The 22,974-nt window shown below is 46.4% G+C and overlaps 1 protein-coding gene across 2 annotated transcripts in view; it reads right to left on the bottom strand.

The window, feature by feature from the left end:
- Window positions 1-22,974, bottom strand: part of SPTB (spectrin beta, erythrocytic) — a 149,812-nt gene that overhangs the window by 39,409 nt on the left and 87,429 nt on the right. For both annotated transcript variants that reach the window (XM_042989898.1, XM_042989897.1), the window contains exons 4-14: window positions 9,826-9,977; window positions 8,416-8,589; window positions 7,348-7,439; window positions 6,862-6,942; window positions 6,426-6,541; window positions 5,854-5,966; window positions 4,842-5,029; window positions 3,053-3,170; window positions 2,271-2,429; window positions 1,234-1,536; window positions 346-496 (exon numbers count right to left, since the gene is read on the bottom strand). In XM_042989898.1, coding sequence (XP_042845832.1) covers window positions 346-496; window positions 1,234-1,536; window positions 2,271-2,429; window positions 3,053-3,170; window positions 4,842-5,029; window positions 5,854-5,966; window positions 6,426-6,541; window positions 6,862-6,942; window positions 7,348-7,439; window positions 8,416-8,589; window positions 9,826-9,977 — 1,647 coding nt within the window. The remainder of the gene's footprint in view (window positions 1-345; window positions 497-1,233; window positions 1,537-2,270; window positions 2,430-3,052; window positions 3,171-4,841; window positions 5,030-5,853; window positions 5,967-6,425; window positions 6,542-6,861; window positions 6,943-7,347; window positions 7,440-8,415; window positions 8,590-9,825; window positions 9,978-22,974) is intronic.

Consider the following 22,974-nt stretch of genomic DNA (forward strand, 5'->3'; position numbering starts at 1 on the left):
AGGCACAGATTTCAAGATGATTCTTCAAGGAGGCATCAGGATCTTTAAGACCCAAAGCTATAATTCTAAATGGTCTCTGCTGTATCTTGAACTAGCAGAGTGAATGGAAGGCAGATGATGCCTTATTGGTGTTTAGGAACACCTTCTGATTCTAGATTACTGAAGCAGTTGCCTGCTGTCTGGAGAATTTTTCTCTCCTTCAAGCTTCTCTTTTGCACCTTAGTTGATGAAAGATGCAGAATTCTAAAGCTGGAGGATTTATCCAAGTTGAGGTGCTAGAACGCTGGGCCAGAGCATAGGGCTCTGGCTTCAGAGATCTCAACAGGGAGACATCCGTGGCCTCACCTTTCCCCTCAGTGAACTGCAGGGTGGCCGCAGTGATGGCCTTCACTTTGTCCCCTTGGATGGCGATGTCAGCTTCCATCAACTTGTGCTTCTGTAGCAAGTCCTCGACCTCCAACAAATGCTTCCCAAACTCAGCAGACAAGAGGTGAGCCTGGCAAAGAGGACAGACCGGGTAGAGGGGAAAAGGAGAGGTGAAGTCACATACCTGCTAGGAGAAGAGACCCCTCCAAAGGAAGCATCCATGGTATGGGGGCCTGGGAGTCAGATGCAGCTGGAAGATGCTTGCTGCTCAGCATGGAAGCTATAGAGGACTTCCTAGTGGAAGTGCCTTTCAGAATCATGCATGGAACGTTTTTCAGAAGCTCAAGCCCCACACTCGATCTCCTGCATCTGTCTCAAGGTTTGGGGCCTGGGCATGTGTATTTTTAGAAAGCTCCATGGTTGGTCTGATGTGCATCCTCAGCGAGACCCACTGCAGTGGAGGGAGAGGAGAGTCAGACTTCTTGGTTGCTCCTATGCTGGGAAGTCTGGATTCTAACCAGACTCAAACTGGGATTACTTGGGGCCGGATTCTCCAAGCTCCTGATTCATGTCTATCACTTCTAGGTCCTGTAGGTTGGCACCTGTGCTACCGTAAACCCAAGATGTTTTGATCACCCGAAATACAGTGGACCTGGGTTGGTGACTTGTCTGGAGCAGAGGGAGCCAAGCAGTTGATAGGTGGATGCAGCCAGACACCATACTGCCTCAGTTTCTCCATTTTGGGCCAGGGACATGTTCGGCTGGGAGGCATCTAAGGAAGCACAGCTAACTGCAGGGCCAGTGCTGAGGTAGGGCTGGTGGGGAGGGGTGGGAGGTGGTGGGGGATGGGCAGCCTCCGGGGCCCACCTTGATCTCATCCATCCAGTCAATGCTGTGCAGCATGTCCTGGAAGAGCTTCTGCAGGGCCAGGGTTGTCTCCAGTCGCTGGCGCCGGGCCCTCAGCAGCTCCTGCAGATAGTTCCACAGGCGCAGGATGTTGTCCTTGCGGGCAGTGATGCGCTTCTGGTCATGGTAATTCTCCTTCTCTAGCTCCTGGGCCAGGTCCTCCAGGGCCCTCACCCGCTCCTCGTAAGCAGCTGTGTCGGTCTCGATGGCTTCATGCTTCTTCTTGGCGGCCTCCACGGCTGCCAGGTCATACCCAAAGTTGTCCTGTCCCATGCAGAGGAAAGCAGGTGGCTCAGTCAGGCTCCCCTTGGCCAGTCCCCAAGCACAGAGAAATGGCGGGTCCCTTCAGAACTGTTGGATGGGAAAGCCCGTCCGAGGGGGTGCATTCTGCTGTTTTTCTCAGCCTATCTTATCAAAGCCAAGTTCCAAAGACTAAATGTCTTACAAGAGCCTTTAAAAGAGGCTCATAATTTTATTCACTGTGCCATACACGTGGGTATGCCGTGTCTAAGTGACTGACCGAGCCCTTTTGCAGCCTGCTGGCACTCACTGCCCTGCCTTCAATGGACCTGCCCGATTCTGGGCAGGAAGGAGCTGCTTCTCACTTGGAAGCCATGCAGCTGTAAACAGATGGCTCACCCCCATGCTATCTAGGGTGCACACACACTCTCCAATTCTCTCAGAATGCTGGCTTTCCCCTTCCTGGACATTTGAGTCCAAGCTCTAAATGGAAAGGAACAGATGCTCTTGTGGAGAATCAGCCCTGGGGTCAATTTTTGGCTAGTGAAATATGACGTGATCCTAGAGGTCAGAGTCCACGGAGAGTTCTTCCTCAAACGTGAATGCCGATTTACCCAGTCATGGGGAGCAGGGCCGCAAGGCCTGTGGAGAGGCTTATCCTGCTGCCACTGATAGGCCAGCTGGGGCTGCAGCCCAGCTCACTGCTGGGGCTCTGGAAAGCTTCTGCCTCCTGCCATCCCCAGTGTATCCCCCACTACCTGAGCCACGAGGCGCTGGTTTTCATTGAGCCACGTCTCTCTCATGGCGGCCTTTCTGTCAAAGCGCCGGGCCAACTGCTCCAGCTTCTCCTGCCGAATGAGCTCCTCCCTCAGGGCCAGCTCCCGCCGATACTCAGCTTCCTCCAGGCTTTCCCAGGCCTGTGTGAGGAACACAGGAGAACTCTTGGGGCATAGGGGAACACGTAGGTCTGAGGGTTCTGTCTCTTTCACCCGACACGGAGTGATTTCAGGAATCTAGGCAGAGCCTAGATTAAAGTTCAGTCCATCTTTTGGCTACCAAAGACTTGGGGAGCACTGGTCCTGACCTCGCAGTTCCTTCCTCCACTAAACCTGCCTTAGACTCTTGGCCTAATATAATGTTACTCGCCTCTGTGGGTGCTCAGTAAATTCTCACTGACTAAATGGCTACTTTCATTCTGTTAGGATGTCCAAGTGATGCTAAGCCTCCAAACCTCTGAAGTATCAGAAAGCATTTCCCTTCTAATTAGTTCATATTCATCCCATAGTCAGAGAAACTAAGCTATAAAACTGGCTCCAAGAATGGACTCTGGGCATCTGAACAGGGGGCTGAATTAATGGACAGTGAGTGGAGTCGGACCTCTCAGAACGAGGTTCAGAGAGCATTCCCAAACAGCCAGCATGTGCAGTCAATAACACTACAGAAAGTGGCTTGGTTTAATCCTGTGCAGTAACCATTCCCTGTGCCCTTATCAGACACTCAGTCAACCCACTGGCAACGTGTAACGAAAACACCGCCATACCCGGTTGATGTCAGACACTAGTTTCCCATCGTGAGGTGTATACACTTTCTGATTGTTGGCTCTCATCCGGGACTGGATGGTAAACAGTAGGACTTCCAGATTACCCTTCTCCTGAAACCTGTTGAGAAAACAGAGGGAGGGAAATTAGTGTCGAGGTCCCCATATTTTTTGCTGAAGTCAAAATGGAACACTGGCATCTTGGAGCTGGGATAGCAAAGCATGTTTTCCTTAAAAACAAAAAGTAAAGAGGATGTGTAGGTTTACTTACCTGTTAAGAAATCTATCATACTCACTAACTGTGATCTGCTTGGGGTTGAGTCTTTATAACACAAACCAGAAAAAACACAACAGCCACCACAGTGTTTGCTTATCATTTGCTTCTACAGGGGAATGGCTAACTGGAGTATTCCAATAATTCCTGCAGATACCAAGCTTTACCAATTGACACAAAAAAACTCTTCCCTGTTCTGCAATTGATGAAGGCTTCTGACCAGCTCTTTAGTCAGCTTTTTACTGAGTAAGCCAAATAAACCTTAGAAGCCTCATTATCCATGTAAGAACATATTGTACTGAGAGCAACTTTCACTTGAGTACTAATGAACCAGCCCTCTGGACAAGTCCTAAAGGCCAGATGCATCTGAGTGGGGAGGAAAGACTGGGCTCCAGGATGGTAATAGGTATAGGAGATGAGAACTGACAGCGGGGCGAATGTCTGGAACCGAAGGTCTGAGCTCAAGGTAACTGGGTACTTTTACGTTTCCGCATGTACACAAGTATCTACCTACTTCTGCATCCTCCACGTAGCAGTAGCAGTCGAAGACTGGCTATAAACAAGGTCCCTACCCTGAGGCAAGCCTGACAGAGCTGACCACTCGGTCACTTCAAGAGGGCTATAGCCCAGAGCACCATCTGCTCAGCCAAGAGACAGCACCCCTGTGGTGTACTGCCTGGTAGATGCACAGGGGATGTTATCTGTACTGGATTTAGGACTTTAAAAGTGGGTTAGTGTCAGGCCAGAAACCAGATGCTTGTTTACAGTACATTCTAGACTCCATGTCTCATCTTTCTCTGTTTGAGAGTCATGAATGAAGAGTGTGGGAGGTGAGGGGGAGGAACGAGGCAGAGGGCACCACCAGTGAGCTAGAAATCTGTTTCAGAAGAGCTGGACCAGCTAACAGCAGGTGAGATGGAATGCCCCCGTGTCTGTGCGTACCTGCATGCATGTTTTTATGGGTGTGTCTGTATGTGCACGTATGGTTCTGTTTGTGCCTATGTATGCACACATGTGCACAGGCCCTGCACACATTGGGGTGAAGCAGGGGTCTCAAGAGGCAGGCTAAATGCTGTGTTGATGAGCAGTGACAGATGAGAGAGAAACAGGATGTACCTGACGACCAACAGGACCCCACACAGAGAGCTCTGGGGCTGAGAATACAGAGGTCATTATCAGATAGCAAAAGCATGGCTCAGTGCACAGAGGAGAGGAACATTCCAGCACAGGTTCTTTGAAGAGACTCAGAAGTCTGAGATTTCACTCCTGCTCCCCTTCAGGGATCTGGGAAAGTACTTTCTTTGGCTATGAGTTAAGGGTTACTCGTCAGTGCCCATTTCCTACAGGCTGATGGCTTGGGAGCAGGGAGGCAGGGTGGGGATGAAGTAGATGACAGATGTGAAGCTCTCTAGTTTCTAGGATATACCTCCTGGATACACTTCTCAAGGCTCAGAGACTGACTCTACCTTGGCAGTTTCTTAGCACTGATGCCCACCCTCCAAGTGCCAAGGCCCTTACTTGGGTGGCTTCTCCACGGTGCGGTAGGTGCTGAAGGCCTGGAGTTGTTGCTGGACGCCTGTCAGGGAGTTGGCAAACTTGCGGCTGTTCAGGACAGTGATGGTCTGCTCAATCCAGGTGAGCAGGTCAGAGGCCAGCCCACTGTACTTTTCAATCATCTTCTCAGTCTCAATGGCATGGTCAATTACCTAGGGAACCACTTTATTACTTATCCTTATCAGAAGAGCAATGACATCAATGAGGCCACCAATGGGGACCACAATGAAGGTGGTCCTCCTCTCCAAAACTGGAATGTTCCATGTTGGGTTTGTTCCCTGAGCCCAACAGCACTGCTAAGGCAGGAGGAATGGACTGAAAGTACACTGGAAACATTACTAGGAAGCTAGCTGTGCTAGGGCTCAGGGGCAGCTCCACCCTACCCCTGACCCTGTAAAACACTAGTAAAGCTTGCTGTGCCAGGACAGCAGCTACTAGAAAGACCAAGGTCTCGTTTATTTTAAAATGCATTATTAGGAATCCAGGGTTTCTAGAGGCACTGTCTTCGCTAAATGCCAGACACACAAGAAGAATGAGAAATGTTCTCTGCCCTTGGGGAGCTGTGGACCAGCAGGGGAAAGGAATCTGGCATGAGGGTCCATATAGTGTGATGGGATCCTGATATACCACAGGAGCTAAGAGGCCCAGAACCACAATAAACTAATAAATAAAAGCCCATCGTGTTCCTGTGGAAATGTTCATGAGATTTGGGTGTGCCGGTGGAAGATGGGCTCAGAGCTGCAGGCTAGGACATCTTTCAGGACAGACCATCAAATTGCTTTGGAATTCAGCTTGGGAGCCATTAACTTGGCAATGTTTGGCTTCAGAGGAAGTTGGTGGGGAGTGATCTATAACCCCCCCCCCCACCCCCACTGCAGCCAGGGCCTATACACAAAGCTCTTAGAGTAGAAAAGAAGCATCTCGGTGTGACAAACAGGGAAACGGGGGACACTCTGGTTATGAAACGGCTTTGTACCTTGCCGACACGCTTGCCCTCCACTGCCAGCACCTTCATCTTGGAGAAATAGTGATAAAATGCCACCACGTAGGTAATAATGGATTTTTCATCAGGGTTTTCTGTGAAGACATCTGCAAGAGGAAAGGGTGTGCTCGCAGAACCCAAATGGAAGCTGGAAATGTCAGGCTCAGAGGGCTTATCTCCCTGTTCCTATAGCATAAAATTCAACTACAGGACCCAAGTGACAAACAGAGGGGTGAGAATGAAAGAATAAGTGTTTGCAATTTTAGTGAGAGGATCAAATCCATATTAGGACCACAAATGATGAAAGAATAAAAAGAAGGATCCAAAGACTACAAGTGGGCCCCCAGTTGGGCCAGGCAAATGTGGGGAACCACCTTGGATCTGAAGAGCAGGCCCGGAGCAGAGCCCTGGCCCAGCCACTGTCCCCTCACTGTGTCCACGCCTAGCCCAGCACCAGGCCTAGACTCCTCCAGGTGCTCTGCCAGTTTGGGGCTCCCTCCAGCCTGAGCACTGGCTCCCATCACTGCCCATCACTGCAGCGGAGGACTGGAGCAGGTGTAGCTCACCTTCAGGGTCGAGGAGCGGGATGATGCCCAGCTGACGCTCAGCCACATCAAACGCATGCTCAAGGTTGTGTCGTGCATTGGAGTCCTTCAGCTTATCAAAGTCGATCAGGTCAGGCCTGGGGACAAGGCCAGGCTGTTCAAAGGGGAGTGGCCATGGCATCCCCCACCAAGAGGGCTGCCCCAGCACAAAGCAAGGATGCTGGGCAGAAGTCAAAGGAGACAGGAGCAGGAGGGGGCCAGCTGTGAACACTAGTACAAGGGGAGGGGGCAGTGGGCATGACTGAATTTCAGGGAGGCAGGGATGCTGAGGGTGAGAGAAGGCCCAGTGGAGAGAACATTCCTGGGAAGCTTGAACAGGAACCTACACGTTGAGTAAAATGTATCCAAACAGCCCAGGTGTTCTGCATTATTTCCACAGCCCTCTCCTCCCCCTTACCGGTGTTTGTGTATCAGGGCGTTAAAGGCCAGGCCATCCTTCCAGCTGGAGGTGAAGTTGGTTACATTGACTTGGGGGTAGCTGCATCCAAAAGAAACAATAAGACCTAAGAAATTGAATCTTTGGGGGTCTCAAAAAGTGTCTACACCTACAAAACTAATACACAAGAGAGAAATGTATCGATCCCTTCTTGAGCCCCTTCAACAACAGACAGCAGTTAAGTCACAAGAAGAGGCTCCTCCATTAGGGGGGCCCAAGAGACTCACACACCCAACAGACCCCAGACAGAGTCCGGCCCAGGCAACTCTGGAAAGGAATGCTGAATTTCAGGCCTCTAAGAATCAGGTCAGGATAAATTTTGAGTCAGTTACCCCAATGCTGTTACAGTTCTGGGTGATGATACGGGTGTTCCCTGGGTATGGCAGTACTTGGGGGAAGTAAGGGCATGGTGGGGAATGTAGTAATGAACTGATTCCCAGGACATACCCTGCTGTCTTCATCTGACACCATAATAGCAATGCATCCTTGGCCGAGCGTGTCTCACGACCTTCCATTGTTTGGACAACAATGTCCTGAATCTAGGGGTGCAGGAACAAGAGAGGGAGGAATTAGATTTGCATCTGGCTCTGTGCCTTCCTTCTCTCCCTCCCTCTTTCTTCCTTCTTAGCCACCCATCTGCATTGCCAGCCCTGCAGCAACACCACAGCTTAAGGCCCTGCATCCCAGTGGCCCGTTTCTCTGCCTTAGTCAGCTGCACAGGACAGGGATGGCTTCCTCATGTTGGAGGAGACAGCTCTAACCTGATGACTAATGGGGTACTGAGAATAAACAAGATACCCCAAATCCTCCTCTGAGTAACAGTGCCCTACAAGGAACAACATGAATATTGAAAGGGACTGTATGTCTGATTAGTAGCTCCTCTTACCTTTCATTCTCCCCAATTCTGCCATTATTACTGCTTAACTATAAGCACCGACAGAGAGTGAAGTGGGATATCCAAGACCCCTTGGATGAGCTCTTCAGTCTGGGAATTGTGTGCTGTCTTCTTCCTCCCTGCCTTCCCTGCCTCAGGACTAGATTCTTTCTGTCCCATGTGGAAGGCCCTGCTTTCCTTCCCTTGCGCTTTCTCAACTTCCTTACAGATATTGAACCTTGAATTTCAGGGTGGGAAGAGAAAAGTTTCTGATTGAAAAACATAAAATAGATCTTCTGTATTGTTTTTGCAACTTGTGAATCAAACTATTTAAGAAAAACCAAAAAGTTACACATGTCGGGGGAAGGGGACAAAAGCAGATCTTGTGGTCAGATCTCTGCTACTAGTTTCCATATTCTCCCTCAAAAGACTACACTGTTGACTGAACAGCTCACCTTGAGCTTCAGTGACCAGGCAATGTAGAGGACGGTCCCTTCTTCCTATAAACATTGTCCCACAAGACAGGTTTCTAGCCTCCCAGAATGTGCATACTCGTACTTCATTCACCATTTTATAAGATTCCTAAGCCCTATCTGGCCCCTTAAGGCTCCCTCCACTCCCTCTGCCCCCTTGGAACCCACCTGGAAGCGAAGGATGATGGTCCAGATGAGGCCCAGGACCAGGCGGTGGTTGCCATCCACGATGTCATGGGAGCCCATGTTTTCCAGGTGCACACGCTGCTCCTTGAGGAACTGCAGGGCTTTGTCCACGTTCTCCAGGCAGTGGATGCGCATCTTCCCCTTCGTGGGCTTTGGCTGAAGGACAGCATTGGCCCCATGGGCACGGAGGGACCTCACGGTCACCCCCAGAGGTGGTTGCAGCCTAGACCAGTTCCTGCCATAAGCATCCACCCTCCACCCTCCTGGCCAAACTCCAACCCTCACGCTCACTGCTTGCCACTTTTCAACCCCATCCTTTCAGCAAAGTTCAGAGGCTCCCCCTTCCATGAGCATCCAGAGCTCTGCAATTGGGCTGTGTCAGTACAGTTCCAGGGTCTGAACAAAGCCTTCTGAGTATGTAATAAATGACATTCAAGAGCAGTAACACAACAGATAGTTAATTGAGCACTTACTATGTGCCAGGCACATTTCTAAGAACTATTTACTGTTGGTTGGTGATAAGAGTGGCTTTCTGTTTGGTGACTGATATAACAGGGTCTATGCCAGCATCCAGCCTCCTCCTCCATCCCTGAATGGCCCCAGCCAAAACTTAAGGGGACCACCCCTGAGGAGTAGCCACATCATGTGAAGGGTTCCCAGTGGTAACTCTTTCTAGTTGGCTTTCAATACAGTGTAAAAGGCAGCAGCCTGGAGTTGAAAAGGCAACAGAAGAATGTGGTACCTTTTCATTCAAACCCCAAGGATCTTAGTGCTTCATCAGGCACAGGTATCCTTTTATCCATGGGGGAAACAAGGCAAAGAAGATCCTGACTAATAGGCCCAAAGTCATAATGGAAGTCACTGAACAAAACACGAACCTTCATCTGGTTTTCCCTCAGAGACAACATTACTGCCAGGTGGGTTACAACTGAGAGGACATGTAATAAATTTCCACTTGTAAGAGTGACAGAACACACAGGAAAATATCTTCCATGCTTTCCTCTGGGTTCCAAGAAGGATGCAAATTTCTCCAACTGGGTAATAACCCATCTTAGCCTGCATGAGGCAACAGATGGTAGGTCCACTGCAGGCCAGCGACAGATGCCCAGGCCCCAGGTGGACAAAGTCAAGAGCTCTGCATGGCTTCTGGGAGAAGCATGAAGAGGTAGGAGTGGCCATTAGGCAATGAATTCTGAGTACAGGTCAGAGAACTCAGGAAGCCACATGGACATCTCACATCAGTAAGCAATGAAACCTCCCAAAAGAATAAGGAGAAACCTTGGAAGGCCATGAGAATTGGAGATACCCACAGACTATGTCTTTCCTGAAGAGGGGACACGGCACAACCACACGGTGCAGGGAAAGAGGCCACGACACAGAAAGGGGCTTTACCAGCATCTCTCCAGAGAGCACCTCCAGGAGCTTGATGAGCATCCGTCCATCCCGCAGATCCTTGTAGAGGTCAGTGATGCGACAGGGCACACGAGCCAGGTTTGAGTTCACCCATTTTGTGAAGGTCTTCTTCTGAACCACTTCCCGCTCATCTGAGTGGGGAGAAGAGCCTTGGGTGAGGTGCCCGGGGTGACAGTGTCAGTGTGCAATGTGACAAAGGGCTGAGGGGATTTCTTAATCCCAGGGTCCCCTGATCCCTGGTAGAGGAGGCTGAGGTACCTATTTCATCCCTTTCCTAGGAACATTGGCGGTCAGAGTGTAGCCTTTGGGCAACATGGGTCCATGGACTGGGGCAATGAAGAGATTACTTCTACTACCACATTCTATGCCCAGTGGCTAGGCATGCCTAATTCAGCCACCTGTTTTCCTGTGCCTGGCAGAATGCTCTGTCCCTTTGTACCAGTAAACTCAGATTTCAATGCCAGGTTCACCCGTCTACCCATCCAACAAACATTCCCTGCCTAGAATGGTCTCTCTGGCCCTTCCACTCCACCCCACCCCCTCCACCTAACTCCTATTTGTCCAGAAAGCTTTTGCCAACCCCTTGCCGGGGTTAGGCCTCCCCTTGTGTGCCCCACCCCCTGCATATACATTTCTCATTTAGGTCTTGCTTCACATTCATAGTTGGTGAAAGCCTGTCTCTCCTGCAAGCAAAGTCTGTCTGTCTATCTGGTTAACTTCTATAACCCGAAGGCCTAGCGCCCGCTACACGGTAGATATTCCAGAGCTGTACTGTATTGAGTGCACATTTACTCAGCTCCCGTTGGTGGAGGCTCATGCTAGGCCTGATAATACATAAAAGCAAAACCAACTGCCTGCCCTGAAGAAGATCCTGGTAGGCAGAGAAGAATGGTGAACAAGGCAAGTTGGAATGTATGATCCGCACAAGTTTAGGCATACAGGAGGTTTGGGTTGGGGGCCGTCCATTGCATTATGCTGCCTTTCTCACCCCCAGCATACCAGGCAGAGGTTCTCCCTCTTCAGACCTGAGAAGCTGACAGACATCCCTACTCGAAATCAGCATCAGCCCTAACCAGGCTTCTCACTGCACCAGTTCAGGAGAGGTACCTCTTGGCACCTCTGTAAACCAGATTCTGGTAACCTGCACAGTTATGGCTGGGAGCCTTGAACAAGATGCTGGAGAGAGAGAAGCTGGGATAGCACAAAGAATGGGGGAGGAGCGGAAGACAGAAGAGTGGAAGAAAAGAGAAAGGGGGAGAAGAGGGAAGGAGGGTGTACCCTTGTTGTTGTCCCTAGTGAACAGTTTGTGACCACAGGCTTCGGGCGTTTTGGTGCAGGAGCTGGCTGGTCTGACAGTTGCAGAGGAAGCCTGGGGAGGGTGGGTGGGGGTTGGGCACAGCCAAGGCAACTCAGAGCAGCCTAGCCAGGAGAGATGTCAGCCCCTGGGGGCAGGCTTAATGTCCGTTCTGCTGAGCCCAAACCGTGGAAAGGTTGGCCTTTTAAATTATTAAATACCTGATTTAACAACAACAAAAAGAGAAGCCCCGCCAGCACGGCCTCAAGGGTATAATTTTGGCGGTTCCGGAGGCTCACAGCATCAAATTCCTTCCTATTGCACTGCTATTTTAGTGTGAGGAACTCAGACACATTATTCACTTATTCATTCATCCAGCCAATGTTTACTGCACAACCACTAGGTGCCAGGCTCTGGGGGAGATGGGGAATCAAGGACAGGAAAGACAGCCCCTTCCTTGAAGCAGACATACTCTGTTATAAATAAGATGGGCTCCGGAGTCCTATATGAAGAATTCAATGGCAGCCATCTAAATAAGACTTCCATGAAGAAGAAAAATACTACTACTGATTCTATGAGTCTCAGATAAATAAAAAATTAAAATGGCATCCATTCATACCAGGCCACTGGGCAAAGTTTCAGGTGAAAAAAACCCTCCTTACTCTTTTGCTGGCAAGTTAAACCACTTTCCTGATTTCAAGGATTGTTCAGTAAAATGTAACTAAAGTTTCAAAGATATATTGGACAAGAAGCAATTGCATTTATTCTGGGGCATGTTTGGGCTCAATAGAACCCGCCATGACCCCGTGATGCCTTCCCTAGAAACCAGAACTGTTTTGTTTTTAACTTTTTAATGTTTCTTCACTTTTGAGAGACAGAAAGAGAGAGAGCACGAGCAAGGGAGGGGCAGAGAGAGGCGGAGACATATAATCCGAAGCAGGCTCCAGGCTCTGAACTATCAGCAGAGCCCGATACAGGGCTTGGACCCACGAACCCATGAGATCATGACCTGAGCCGAAGTCAGATGCTTAACCAACTAAGCCACCCAGGTGCCCCTAAACCAGAGCTGTTCTTTAAGGGGCTAGTTCTTCTAACTGATGGAGCTTTGAGCAAGGGCTAAAATTTTTAGCCCCCTTAGAGAGAAGTGTGTCAAAAAACTTAAGTCCTTTCTTCATTTCTCCTTTTCCTGTTTTTAAGAATCCCAAAATTTCATCACATGGGTAACGAGACCCATTTATTTGTGGTTGGCGAAGGGTGAGGAAGTGCTTTTAGCTGGGGACATGGGATTTAATTCTCGGCTGCTGGGCTGGCACATATATTGGAACAGATATATCCTAAATTACCCTTAGGTCTCCCCAGTTTTCAACACACAAATGAAGCCTCGTAGACCCCAAAATGTTGGAGCCACAGGTTTAGAGCTCAGGCAGGCAGCTTCTTGGCTGCTTTTTCCTTGAAGACTGGGGTGAAATTGCCCAGAATCACCAGCACCCTGAAACACTCTGCAGTGTTGAGACATGGGAAGGATTCTGAGAGGCTAATGATGATCATAAGGAGAGAAAGCCCAGGAGTGGGGATTAATTTCCATTAGCTGTTTTGCTCTGGCTGCTCCACGTCGGCATGCTCAGCAAATTTACTCCCAGCATGCCCCAGGTGCCCATCAGAAGCCTTCCAAGTACAGGAGAGGCGGGTGGCCCAGGGCCAGCTGGGCTGGGAACCCCAGTGGTGTGGACAGGCTGGGGCAGTGGCCATGTATTGGGCCTGCTGTCCCCAGGGGGCCTGGGCCATCTTGCATGGACCCTCTGTGGAAAGGAGTCCTCAGCAAGGGCTGGCTAGGGGCCAGACCTCATTTCCAGACCCCTAACCCTTCCAGTGCAGGAAAGGGAACAAGTCTACCAGCATGGTCTGACTCAAAGCCACCAGAGCCTCAGAAAACCCTTGTGCCTTTGCTGCCCTCAAGGGTAGGGCCCTCCATTCCTATCTGTTCTTCCTCTCCCTTTCCCTCCCAGGATGGGACCATCTTCAGTCCTTCCTACATGTCAGGGCTTCTCCTAGAAAACTCACCTTCTCTGACCAGCTGGCTAGAACAAGTGTCTGGATACTGTGACCGGGTGATCTTTCATTTACATTCCCTTTCCAAAGTTTGGTTTGAGGTCAAACAGACCCACAAAACTCAGACTCAAATATTTGTCCACTAATAAGTGAGTTTATGGTACCTGGCACACAGAAAGCTAGCCTAAATGTTACCATCACTCTTATTGTCACTACTACTACTATTTTTTTAGTTAAAAAAGTTTTTTAATCTTTATTTATAAGAGAGAGAGAAAGAGACAGAGAGCCAGTGGGGGAGGAACAGAGAGGGAGACACAGAATCCGAAGCAGGCTCCAGGCTCCAAGCTGTCAGCATAAAGCCCAACGTGGAGCTTGAACTCACGAACTGTGAGATCATGACCTGAGCCAAGTTGGACGCTTAACTGACTGAGCCACCCAGGCACCTAAGGACAGTTCATTTTAAAATGAACATACAAAAGCTGTCACAAGGTGACACTGGATTAGTTACCAGATAAATGGCACATACAGTAAATGGTCATGGGCCAAAGGGGAGAGAAGTCATTTCTAACTGGAGTAGGCAAGGGGGTTTCTCATAAAGAAAACCTCTTTGGACAGGTAGAGGAGGAGGGGAGTCAGGAAGAGAAGAGGAAGAGAGATATTCCCAGAGAGACATGGAAGGATGGAGTTTGTTCAGGGGCTGCTGAGTAGCTACAGGTGAGAAGAAAATGTGTGAGGGGTGCCTGGGTGGTTCAGTTGCTTAAGTGTCCGACTTTGGCTCAGGTCATGAGCTCACGGTTCCTGAGTTCAAGCCCTGTGTTGGGCTCTCTGCTGTCAGCACAGAGCCCGCTTTCAGATCCTCTGTCTCCCCGCTCCCCACCCTCCTGCCTCTCTCCTGCTCATGCTCATCTGCTCTCTCTCTCTCAAAAATAAACATTAAAAAAAAAAAGAAGAAAATGTGTGGAAAATAGGTTTTAAAACCGAATATGGAAAGCCTTGAAAGAAAGGCCAAGAAGTTTAGATTTAATCCTAGAAGTAAAAGAAGCCACTGAAGGTATAGGAGGTTCATTTGCTGAATTACTAGTTTGTAAGGCCCTCAATGATGATAATAATAATAAAAAAAGTGTTTCAACTTAAAATGAAATGTGAAAATTTACATAAAGAAACACCTTTATATATTTTTAAAGGGATTCACAATATGTGCCCCATTTTAAAAAATGCTTATTTTTGCGAGCGAGCAAGCAAGAGAACACGAACTAGCAGAGGAGGGGCAGAGAGAGAGGGAGACAGAGGATCTAAAGCAGGCTTCTTGCTGTCAGCACAGAGCCTGATGCGGGGCTTGAACTCACCAACTGTGAGATCGTGACCTGAGCCAAAGTCAGACACTTAACCGACTGAGCCACCCAGGTGCTCCAAGAACACCTTTTTAAAAGTCTCCTGAGGGGGGCGCCTGCGTGGCCCAGTGGGTTAAGCGACCGACTTCGGCTCGGGTCATGATCTCGCAGTCCGTGAGTCTGAGCCCCGCGTCAGGCTCTGTGCTGACAGCTCAGATCCTGGAGCCTGTTTCGGATTCTGTGTCTCCCTCTCTCTGACCCTCCCCCGTTCATGCTCTGTCTCTCTCTGTCTCAAAAATAAATAAACGTTTAAAAAAATTTTTAAAAAAAGTCTCCTGAGGTGCACAAAAGATTTGAACAGGTGGCAAGGCACATCCAAGTCTTGACTAGGAAAACTCAATATGACAATGATGTCAGTTTACTCTAAATTCATTTACATATTGAATATTATTTTAAATATATTTAAATTATATAACTTAAATTGGGGGGGAAACTAGAGAAACTACGAGAAAATGCATTGGAAAAACAAATAGCTAGGAAAATCCCAAAAAGAAGAGTAACAGACCTTCCCAGGTATTTTTTGTATCAGATAATAAAGCACAGTATAAAGGTACAATGATAAGACAGTGTGCTACTAGCATATGAAAAGACATATCGATGGAACAGAAGTAGTCCCAAGCACAGAGAGGCACTTGATAACTGATAAAGGTAGTTATTTCAAATAGAAAGGGGAAAAAAAGGATTATTGGGTAAGCGGTGTGGAAAAAATTAGATGCCATCCAGGAAAAATTAACTTATATTTATACCTCACATTCCAGGATAATTTCATTCAGATAAGAACTGAAAACGTAAAAATTAAATCATAAAAATACCAAAACCAATCATGGTTGAATGCTTTTGTTTTTGTTTTCTAATGATGCTGGTGTAGAAAAAGTCCTCCTAAATAGGACACAAAATTCAAAAGGCAGCAAATAAAAGATTGAAAGTTCAACTACATTAAAAAAAAACTTCAGTCAAAATTTCTGCTCCTATGAATTAAAATTAAAAAAAAAATTTGTGTGGGTTAGAATACCACAAGCAAAGTCACACAAATGACAAAGGATATTTGTAACTCACATCTTTCAAAGAGCCAATTCCTTTAGGATATAAAGAACATATACAAATTAATGAGGAAAAAGACCAACAATCTAATAGCAAAGTGGACATATGTATGTGAACAAAAAGTTAACAGAAAAACTGTAAAATGGTCTTTAATGTGTAGAAAATTGTCCAAGCTATTCACAGAAGTACAAATTCAAAGTATAAACATACACACGAAATTTAATAAATGGCCCTTAATTAGTTTGGACAGATTAATTATAAAAGACATTTTTGAGACAACTGGGAAAATTTGAATATTAAGTGGGTTATTAGATTGTATTAGAGTTGATGTTAATTTTATTAAGTCTGCATTTTTTGCCAGCACATAGCTGTAAGCTAGGGGTAAAGCTAGGGGCAATAGTAGTATTATAGTTAGGTGGGAAATGTTCTTGTTTTTCAGAGGTACCTACTAAAGTATTGGGGTAAAATGTCATGGCAATCTTCAATTCACTTTAAAAATACGTCAACCCCTCAAATAGACAAGCAAATATGGTAAAAAAAAAAAAAAATAAATAAATAAATAACAGTTGTTAAGTCTAGATGAGGATTCATTATACTTTTATCTCTATTTTTTTGTATGTTTGAAATTTTTCATACTAAAAGTCAAAAAGTACAACGAAAGTCCATCAAGACACTGCTTCACTTGTCGGGTGGGCACAGATCAAAAAGTCTGATAAAATCCGGTGTTTGGTTAAGGGTGTGGGGAAAAAACATTCATATGTTGCTAGAGAAGTTATGAGGCAATTTGGCAAGACTGATCAGAATTATATATGCACATACTTTTGAACCCAGTAAATCCACTTCTAGGAATATATCCTCCCGACAAACATATATTTGGGAATTAATCTATATATAAGGTTATTCATTGCATTTTTAAAAATAGTGAAAGACTGGAAACAATGAAAATGTTCACCAATAGGAGACTGGTTAAATTAAAATTGTATGTCCATACAATAGAAAACTTAATTGTTGTAAAAAAAAAAAAATGAGGCTGTTTATGTATTAATACAAAACAATCTTCAATATATCTTGGGTGGAGGAAAACACAGCAATGTGTAGTAAAAAAAAGAAAAAAAGGCTGGGAAGAAGAATAGACCGTTTGCTAATATATGCATAAAATACGCCTGGAAAGATGCATGGGAAATTGAGAACACTAATTATGGGAAAAGAACTAGGTACCTGAAGGACCAAGGTGGGAATAAAACATTTTTTGCCCTTTTATACATCTTTTGAGTTTTATCCCCTGGATGTATATGTTATTTATTCAATACAGAAATCTATTTTTCTTTTTCTTAAGAAAATATTAAACTTTTTTTTCCTCCTCCTCCAAGATGGCCCAGTTCCCTGTGTGTCCTGCTTCAGGGACTTTTCACGAGACAAAAATCACAAGCATGGTTAACCACCTGAGCCACAAGAAAGATGGAAGGGAGAGAGGGAGAAGGTTTATGAGTTGAGGAACACTTCCTACATCCCTTGAGAACAGAGCCCAGGAGGGAGGTCCATGGGTCCTGTGGGCAGGTTTCGCTCTGCCCCCCTGACCACCATGTAGCTACTCTCCCAGGTCTTGCCCTCTGAATATCCCCCACAGGTATTTTAAAGCACAGACCTCTCCCCTGGGGTCAAGGTTCTTTCCCTTTCTTTCTTGTGTTCTACCTTCTCTAGGCTTTTTCTTGGCTCTTCCTTCTGCTTCCCTCCTCCCTTGGCGACAGCACGCCTGCCACTGGCCCCACCTACTCTGGTACCTGTTTCACTTCCTGACATCATGGGCATCCGGGAAGTTTGTTATCAAATTCCCCAGTGTTTTAAAAATAAAAGCCTATTACACATTGGCTGTTCTTAAGCCACATGGTTTAGTTGAAATAGTTTATCTTGGAACCTCAATTACCCAATTCTAGGCCCATTTATCTATTTCTGCCCTAGTTTCCTATAAAATTCCTTGCGTGCTTCATATCCCTCCCTCTTTTGTCTGTTAAAAATCTGCTATCAAGACTAGAGAATAGCAGGTTGTCTGGCTGGCTTGGTCGGTAGAGCATGTGACTCTGGATCTCGAGGTTGTGAGTTTGAGCCCCACATTGGGTGTAGAGATTTCTCAAAAATAAAAGAAATCTTAAAAAATAAAAACAAAAAAGAATAGAGAACAGCAACCTAAATATTCAAAACAGGGGATTATATGATAATTTTGGTACATTTGTGAAGATACTAATAAGGTTGTAGAAGACCTTTCAATGGTAGGAAAGGATATTATAATACATATTAAGGAAAAATACAGATTTTAAAATAACACGTATAATATGACCCCAGTCTTGTAGAGCTATATCCATTTAAAAACAAAATCTTAAGCTAGATATTGTTATAGCTGAGTGGTAAGACTGTGGGTGCCTTTTCTTTTTGCTTATCTGTAGTTTCCAAAATTTCTGCAATGAACATGTATTACTTTGATAATAAGAAACAGCAAATATCATGAAGAAAAATCAGATATGAAGCTCATAAATCCTGAGGAATAAATGACTGATGAAATGTTTAAAAATGTGTTGTGTTTTTTTTTTTTTTTCCAGAAGCCTGCATTTTTACCAGCATGTAGCCCTAAGGTATAGGTAAAGCTGGTGGTCAGAAAGACAAAAGGGAGAAAAGGCACCATAGGAGGCCCATGGATCACTGGCCTGGGTCTGAAAACAATCATTTAATCCTTTGTAGGTTTACAGCTTGGGATTTCTCTACTTCTCATGTCAGGAAGCCAAGAGCTTAAGGAACCTGAATGAGTGATGCTTTAACTCCCATGAACTTGTGACAACATTGAAGATACAGATGCTAATCCCATGAAGCCTAGCACAGGGGCAGACCCTGAGAGACACATCATAAATGATGCTGGTGGCACAAATTCTACCCTACAGTTTAGCTTGGAGAGGAATTTTTTCTTTCAACCAATCAGCTTTCATCACACTAGCATTGTGAACAGCTAGAGCAGGATTCCCCTACATACAAGATTTAAAACTTAGCTAGGGTTGGTTCTAAGCGAGAACTTTAGGATGCTTACTACATGTCTGCAAAGGCAAGCACAAAGTGCATAAGACTGACTTTAAAAGTGGGCAGAGTTGAACACTAAGATGCTGGTTAACTAGACTAGGGTACGTTAATACAAAGGAAGACTATACAGCCATGAAGATGATAATCTATATGTTTGCATGAAACGATATTCACAATATAGTGCTCAGTGACAAAAATTCTAAGATTACAGTATTATAGATAGCATTTTAATATTTATACATATATACACGCAGTCATATTTATAGGCTTGTAAAATATCTATATGGGTCATTAACAATGTCCCCAGTTTTCTCTTTTTTCTCTTTTTCTAATCTTCTCTATACTAAATATATTTTGTGTAACAAAAATATTTGAAGATATATTTTTTAATGTTTATTTATTTTTTAGAGAGAGAGACAGCATGAGCAGAGGAGGGGCAGAGAGAGAGGGAGACACAGAATGTGAAGCAGGCTCAAGGCTCTGAGCTGTCAGCACAGAGCCTGATGTGGGGCTGAAACTCACGGACCATTAGAGCCTGACCTGAGCAGAAGTAGGATGCTTAACTGACTGAGCCATCCAGGTGCCCCTCACCTTATTGTTTTTTAAATAAAATAGGGTCTTTATATATAGTAGGAAAAGAAAACAAGTTATCAGAGACCAGTTTAAATTTAAAAAAATGTTTTTGAAGAAGGCTAGTTTTGATCTGAGGTTTGAAGATGATCATGGTTTTAGAATGACAGAGAAGAAAGGGGGGGGGGTCTTGCTCAAAGCCCTCAAGATGGAAACTGGCAAATCTGTATGTGTGTGCACACAGGTGTGCAAGTTTGGGGGGTGAGGGTGAAAAGCAATGAACTTCCCCAGAGTAAAGAAGTTGAAGGACAGTCTAGGGAATCTGAACTCTACACTTCAGGTAAAGAAAAGCCTAGAGGTTCTTAAGTAAAGCAACACCTCACTAAAATCTGCTAGAGGACAATGCTTCTAACTTCCCTGTGTAAATGGGATTCAATGAGGAGAGGTCAAGGCACCAGCCTGGAGGCAGCTGCAGAAGTCTCTGCTTGAGGTGACATGGCCCCAGCTGACATGTGAACTATGGAAGTGAAATGACCAGAGCTGATCTGGACAACCACAGAACAAGGGTCTGCTGGCCCACAGCAGGTGAGAATATTCAGAGGCTGTAAGACAGAAGTAAAAAGGAATTCAGGATTTTGATCAAAGAGGCTTAAGAAGCTGGTGGTGGAAGGAAAATGAGAAGAGAGGTCTTGGGTGGGATGCAGAGGAGGAGGCAATGCAGGTCTGAAGGACTTTCAAGAAAGCCCAAGTGCTGTAGCCCCAATGGCACTGGGATGATTTTATGATTTTATTATTATTTCTAAGTTTATTTATTTTTAAGAGAGAGAAAGAGTGTGAGCAGGGAGAGGCAGAGAGGGAGACAGAGGATCTGAAGCAGGTTCCATGCTAACAGTATAGAGTTCAACGTAAGGCTTGAACTCACGAACTGTAAGATCATGACCCGAGGTGAACGCTTAACCGACTGAGCCACCCAGGCACCCCAGCAGCAGGATGATTTCAAATCCCCGGGATTCTGTCCTGGCACTTTCTGCTGTACCTCTCCCCTCATCTGTATAAGTGGCATGGTGATACCTATCCCCTGCTTACTTCAGAGTGGTTAAGGGTCAGTTAGATCATCTGGATAAAAAGCACCAGGTATTGTCATGCATGCAGGTGGTGGTCGCAGGGAGAGATTACATTCACTTAGAACACAAGGCCACAGAAGTTGACATGGTCCAGGACTCAGTTTTAACCTACACTTTATTGAGGAGAGAGAATTTCTGGAGAATCTACTGATTTGCTAAAAATCATTGATTCCCTTTCCCTAAGCCAGGAACCAAAGCTCCGTGGTTCAGGGTAGAAGTATGTGGTCAGCGCTACCATAACAGGAGGCTTCTTCCCAGGCTGCTAGAGGTGGAAAGGCCTTGTGTGCATCATCTGGTTTGAGCCTCTTGTTTTACAGGTGAGGAGCAGAAAAGCGACTTGGCCAAGGTCACCTAACTTGGGAAAGCCCACGATAGCAACAGGAGAGGCCAGAAGAATGATAATGTGAGGATGGACCACTTCTCTCTGTCAATGGCCACCAAGCTGGCTCACACTGCCGTCTTCTCTCTCCCAGACTTTTGCATAGTCTCCCCACAACCTGTTGCCCCCACTGAAGTCAGAGTGACTTTTAAAAACCCAAATGTAACCATGCCACTTCCCTGTCAGAGCACTTTGATGGGTGTGGGAGTGGCTCCATCCTTCTGGTCCTCTACTGAAGGCCACAGATCCTGTCTTGAGAGCCTACAGCTCTCCCTGCTACAGCTCCCACCCTTTGACCCTTCAACCCTGCCACCCCTTTGCAAATAATCTCCTTAAAAAACTCTTCAGCCACCCCTTTTGAGTTTCCTACTGCTTCCTGCCAGGACCCTGAAGATACCAATGGCCTGTAAGTCCCTGTGATGTGGCTCCTGCCTGCCCCTCCCATCTCCACCCACCCTTCCCCCCATGTGCTCACTCCAACAAGCCCTACTCCTCCTTGGATGAGTTATAGGCTGTAGGTTATATTAGAAACTCCTAATTCTCAACAAATCCTCATGGAATTTATCATAATTTGTCAACATGCATGTATGTCTATATGTACAGAAACACATGTGTTTGTATTTGATCCACTTCCTTCTCGCTAGACTATAAAATGAGATCCCCTGTTGATCTGGTTTCCAGAGTTTGAAGGCTAAAGGGTTTGGAGGCAAAATGCTCCTAGAGACTCAACTGCTACCAGCTTCCTTGCCATTCTCTCTCAGTGACACGATAAAAAAGGAAAATGAACAATTGCTACAGATGCTTGGAAACAACATTCCTGGCACCTCTTCAGTCAAGCAGCATGCAGAGAGCGCCCAGTTGGAGAAGGGGAAAATGGATGCCGGCTGCTCTGGGAGCCATGAGCACAGTAAGGCCTGGTGTCACAGCCTGCCCTTGGGAATGAAGCCAACAGCCCACAGGAATGTCCCAAAGATGGAGGAGGCTATTACCATGGCTCACTCAGACTGCACTGCATGGGGAGGGGAGAGTCTTATTATTAACCTCAGTGTATTAATATTTGAAAAGCATCTTCACAATGATAGATAGCAGTCACCCAGAGAATTGGAACAGCCTTGGTTCTGCAAAGTGTTTTCAAAGAGGAAGAACAGCTTTTATCAAGAGGGAAGAGAGGACAGTGGGAGAAAGTGTTATGTCCTGGGCTGGGGAAACTGCCTTGGACCACGGCACACTGCCTCTCCTGTGGATCTGTCTGCACAGGTAACTAGCAGGTTTATCTGAACAGTGGCCTGTCTCAGGAAAGCGGGTGGGGGTGGAACTCATAATGGCTGACCTCCGAGAAAAAGCTGCTGAGCCAATTATTTTTTTTTCTGACAGTACACTAAAATGATTGTTGCTGATTATACATATTTCCATGAATAGTATGTCTCCCCAATATATAGTTTCTACATAGAACTCCATTTCGTGTTTTGAAATTAGAGAAGAAAACATTAAAAAAAAACCCTCATTAATGATGCCACCTTTGTTCTCACAGGTAGCTTAACAGAGATATTCAGACCATTAACACCTGATGCCTTGGTCTCCAACAGCTACATCTGAACTTGTCAACTTAGTAGGCTGCCAAGAAGCTGCTGAATCCCCACTCCTGTACCTTCCCCACCCTGCCCGCCACATACTGTGGTGAAATCCTGCTCTCTGAAAGAAATCATTCACCCTCTGGACACAAAGCCCTTCTCAGGAAACTGGGACACCTGGAATCAGTGTCATCCTGGTGCCAGTGGAGAAACAGGCCAAGCATGACCTTTTGCCACCAAAGTCAGGAATCAGCCGATACTACCTTCTCTGTGAAGTTTCCAAGGAGCCAACGGGGGTGGGAAGGGAGCGGCAGGGTCTGAAGGCACCTGTCCTAAGGCTCTGATGGAACATCTGCCAGTCACAGAACTTAACCTTGGGGCCTGGGCAAAGTGGGTCTGGAAGATGTTCAAGGTTCAAAATGGCAGCAACTCTGTGCTTCAGAGCACAGGGACATAGCCTGCGATGCACCCGCTGCCCTGTTGTGTCCTCTGAATTGTCTTCAACCAACCTCACCACTTGACCTCATCTCCAATCTAGTAAGAAGGCAAAGACAGAATGCAGAAAGGAAAGGCATTTCTAGTTTGAAGCATCACTTGGATTCTGACTTAAAGGCAAAGCCAGAGTGGGCTACACAATTTTGTGCAC

Source organism: Panthera tigris, chromosome B3 (assembly GCF_018350195.1).
Source record: "Panthera tigris isolate Pti1 chromosome B3, P.tigris_Pti1_mat1.1, whole genome shotgun sequence".
NCBI lineage: Eukaryota > Metazoa > Chordata > Mammalia > Carnivora > Felidae > Panthera > Panthera tigris.